The sequence below is a fragment of the Sodiomyces alcalophilus genome (genome assembly GCF_042370955.1).
Source record: "Sodiomyces alcalophilus JCM 7366 unplaced genomic scaffold ACRALscaffold_4, whole genome shotgun sequence".
NCBI lineage: Eukaryota > Fungi > Ascomycota > Sordariomycetes > Glomerellales > Plectosphaerellaceae > Sodiomyces > Sodiomyces alcalophilus.
In genome coordinates, this window is record NW_027263535.1 from 4,281,628 (window position 1) to 4,285,126 (window position 3,499).

At 52.8% G+C, this 3,499-nt stretch overlaps 1 protein-coding gene across 1 annotated transcript; it reads left to right on the forward strand.

Annotated features, from left to right (window-relative positions):
• Positions 1 to 447: 447 nt before the first annotated feature.
• ACRALDRAFT_1033270 (uncharacterized protein) lies at positions 448 to 3,273 on the forward strand (the record flags this gene model as incomplete). The annotated part of the gene is made up of 5 exons (XM_071014940.1): positions 448 to 669; positions 712 to 949; positions 1,016 to 1,602; positions 1,669 to 2,098; positions 2,150 to 3,273. Coding segments are annotated over 5 exons (2,601 nt in total), but the record flags the coding sequence as incomplete, so codon positions are not given.
• Positions 3,274 to 3,499: the final 226 nt, after the last annotated feature.

Genomic DNA, 3,499 nt, shown 5'->3' on the forward strand with positions numbered 1-3,499 from the left:
TTCCTGCTTACCGTCCACTGAGACACTGCAAAAAATGACACCGTCGTCCATGAGCCCAGGCTCATCGCCCAATGGGGGCTCCAAGCCCGGTGTGTCCTCGCGAAGTCGGTTCGTATCTCTCTGCAGTGCTCAAAGTCAGTCGGGACTGACGGCCACAGAACTTCTCAATCTTCCCAAAACAAGGAAAAGCTGCTTTTGCATGATCAGTGGCGTGGCTCCCGTAGACTGTCTGCGGTATCTCATTCCGGAAGAGGACACCGTTCCTCGCTATCTGACCGTCCATTGGGCCAGCTAGTTCCTCCCGGTTTCTCCGGTACTCCAAACATTTCACCGTCGGCCCTTTCAGCTCAGTCTCGTATCGTCAGCTCCTCGTCTTTGTTAATATCCGGCTGTAAAGGCAGCACGGTAGCTTCTGAACAAGATAGCACCCTGTCGAACGACCCAGTGGAGGTTGTTTTGGCCATTAATATGACCGACAAGGGAAGCCTAGGCTCTGCTTACTACCTTTCCCATCAACAGGCTTTGTTTGTGATGAATGATCTCGAAGGGGCAGGCGTCTCAGTCTTAGAGTCTCTTCTGATCCACATCCAACCCACGACCGTCTTATTACCCTTCCAGACCCAAGATCTTGTAATTGACTTCTTTGATAAGAATGCGACTTGGGCCGCCGAAGGTGAGAAGATAAAGTAATACTCAGACATCGCTTCCGCGGAAGTAACGAAAATTGTAGGCTCCTTCGTTGTTCGCACACTTGCCTCTGCAGAATACGGATACAATATCGCATTGAACAGGCTGAGGAAGTTATCTATCCCGACAGCCCACCCCTTGGGAGTTGTGAATGCTCCGCGGGTGGATACGGAGGTCCAGGTGGGGACGTCTCTAGAATCTGTTATGGCGGAAGGTATGCGGCTCGGTTCCAATATCGACCTTGAATCTCGATTATCGGTGTGTATCAGAGCGCGATCCCCTTTCCACGCCCGACGAAGTCAAGCTAACCCCTCCTATTCGTAGATAGGCTGCGCCGGCGCAGTTATCAGCGACGTTCTGCGCCAGGGTGAAGATTGTGGGAGAGACGATACTCCGACTACTATTCGCTCGATGCGGATGTTTTCGCTTTCCCACTACGTACGAGTGAGCGGGTACGCGCTGAAGTCATTGCAAATCACTCGATCTGAGCTTCACCCTAACCGCCATGCCTGGGGTTCTGGAAAATCCACTACTGGCCAGAGAGAGAGCCTGTGCATTCTTGGTCTATTTCGCACATTTACAGGGACACCACAAGGCAGAGTCAGACTGCGCCAGATTTTCCTCACGCCACTCATGGATCTCGGTATCATAAGGGAGAGACACCGAACCATTGCAACGATTTTGCGGCCAGAGAATTCGGAGACACTCCGACATATCTGTCAAAGACTGCGGAAGATACCGGACATTAGGAAGAGCTTGACTCGGCTGCGAAGGGGCATCGATCTCAGCACTGGGCAGGCTGCCGTCAGTGGGGACACCTGGTGGAATTTGGCCCGCTTTACCCTGAACTGTTCACAGCTCCGAGATTTGCTATTACAGCTAGATCCACGGCGCGAGTCGGCAATCATAGCGGAGGTAGCTGCAACCCCCAAAAGAGCCTCCTGTAGCGTCGCAACTATGCAAGTGGCTGACCATGACCAGACAGTCGAGTCAATATGCGCATCGACCATGCGAAAAATAGGAGCTCTCATTCACTCAACAGTTGACTTCGAGGAAGCAACAGCAGATGTCCGTGTGGTCGTGAAACCAGGCCTCAATAATGAACTGGACAGGTTGAGGCGAGATTACCAAGGGATTGAAAGTCTTCTAGCACAGGCCAGCTCTGAACTGACACGAGAGCTTCCGGAATGGGCGAGAAAATATGTAGCTGGCTGCGTATTTTGGCCTCAGCTTGGGTTCCTCACCATCGTCCCCCTGGATAGTTTTACTCAACTACCCATGTACGAGGGACAAGGCCTGCATGCTGACCGATGGGAGATGTTGTTCTCCGCCGACCGGACCGCCTATTATAAGAATCGTCGTATGCGGGAGCTCGATGCTCATCTGGGCGACTTCCACACTAAGATTCTGAGTATGTCCTCAAAGGAATTCAGATGCCACGCCATCTACTGACGTCCCCCAGACTTCGAAATCAGCATCATCCATAACCTTGCCGTCGAAATCCTGAAACATGAACCCGCACTTGTGCTTGCCTCGGACACGTGTGGTGAAATAGATTCTTTAGTGGCACTTGCCGTTGGGGCCCAGAAACATCAGTGGACTTCACCCGTCATGACCTCTGCCAACGTCGTCCGTATACGAGGAGGTCGCCATCCTCTCCAGGAACTGGTCGTGTCCACATATGTTCCAAACGACTGCGATATTGGCAGCGGAGTTGTAGACGCGAGTGACACTGACTGCCTTGGGTCGAGTGAGAGTGGACCGGAAAGCTACGCAGAAAGCCTGGAAAACCGAGAGCAGGGAAATGTGGTTGTCCTAACCGGCCCTAACCATGCAGGGAAAAGTGTTTTCGTCAAGCAAGTCGCCCTGATAGTCTATCTTGCCCACATAGGCAGCTATGTTCCCGCGAGCAGGGCCACCATTGGCCTAACCGACCAGATCCTTACATGCATTCCATGTGGGGACGTGGCCTTGCAGGGCGAGAGCCTGTATGGCTCCGATCTTCAGCAAGTTGCATTGTGCCTCAAGTCAGCAACACGGCGTAGCCTCGTTTTTATCGATGAATTTGGAAAGGGTACGAGAGCCGACGACGGAGCGGGGCTAATGGCGGCGCTCCTCGCCCATTTCCTATCGCTTGGGCCTGAGTGCCCTCGTGTCCTCATCACAACGCATCACCACGAAATATTTGAAGGAGGTTACGTGGGAAATAGCCCGGCGTTGTCCTTCGCCCATATGGATGTGCGCCTCGATCTTGCGGCACCTCATCGCAACGATATGCTCACGTACCTCTACAAATTGGTCCGAGGAAGAAGCAACTCGAGCTTCGGTGGCCTCTGTGCCGCATTCAATGGTGTCGACCAAGCAGTCGTGGATCGAGCAGATGCCATCTCCCTGTTGCTGGCGCGAAATGAGAACCTCGCGGCAGCCTGCGCCAGGCTGGATACCGAAGATGAGGGTCGCCTAGAAGAAGCCGAATCTGTGGCCCGTAGATTCCTACTCCTTGAGGCAAGAGACTGGTTACAATCGGACCACCCCACGGATATGGCTAAGGTCACGACTTCGGTGCGTCGTGTGCTAGGGATGTAAGACAAATGAATAACAGTGCCAGTGAGTCTCAAATGTAGAGCTTATCACAACGTAATAAAATTCGTACGATTGAACAAGTCCTCTTCGGGGTCAAGAATGTAATGAAATCTTAGACGGTACGGCAAGGCCGCCACATCGGGGGTTCGACGAAGGTTGGGGGACTTATCAATGGCCGGCGTCAAGCCAACACCCCTACCTAGTAATGCACGGAACTCTTTGATAGTAA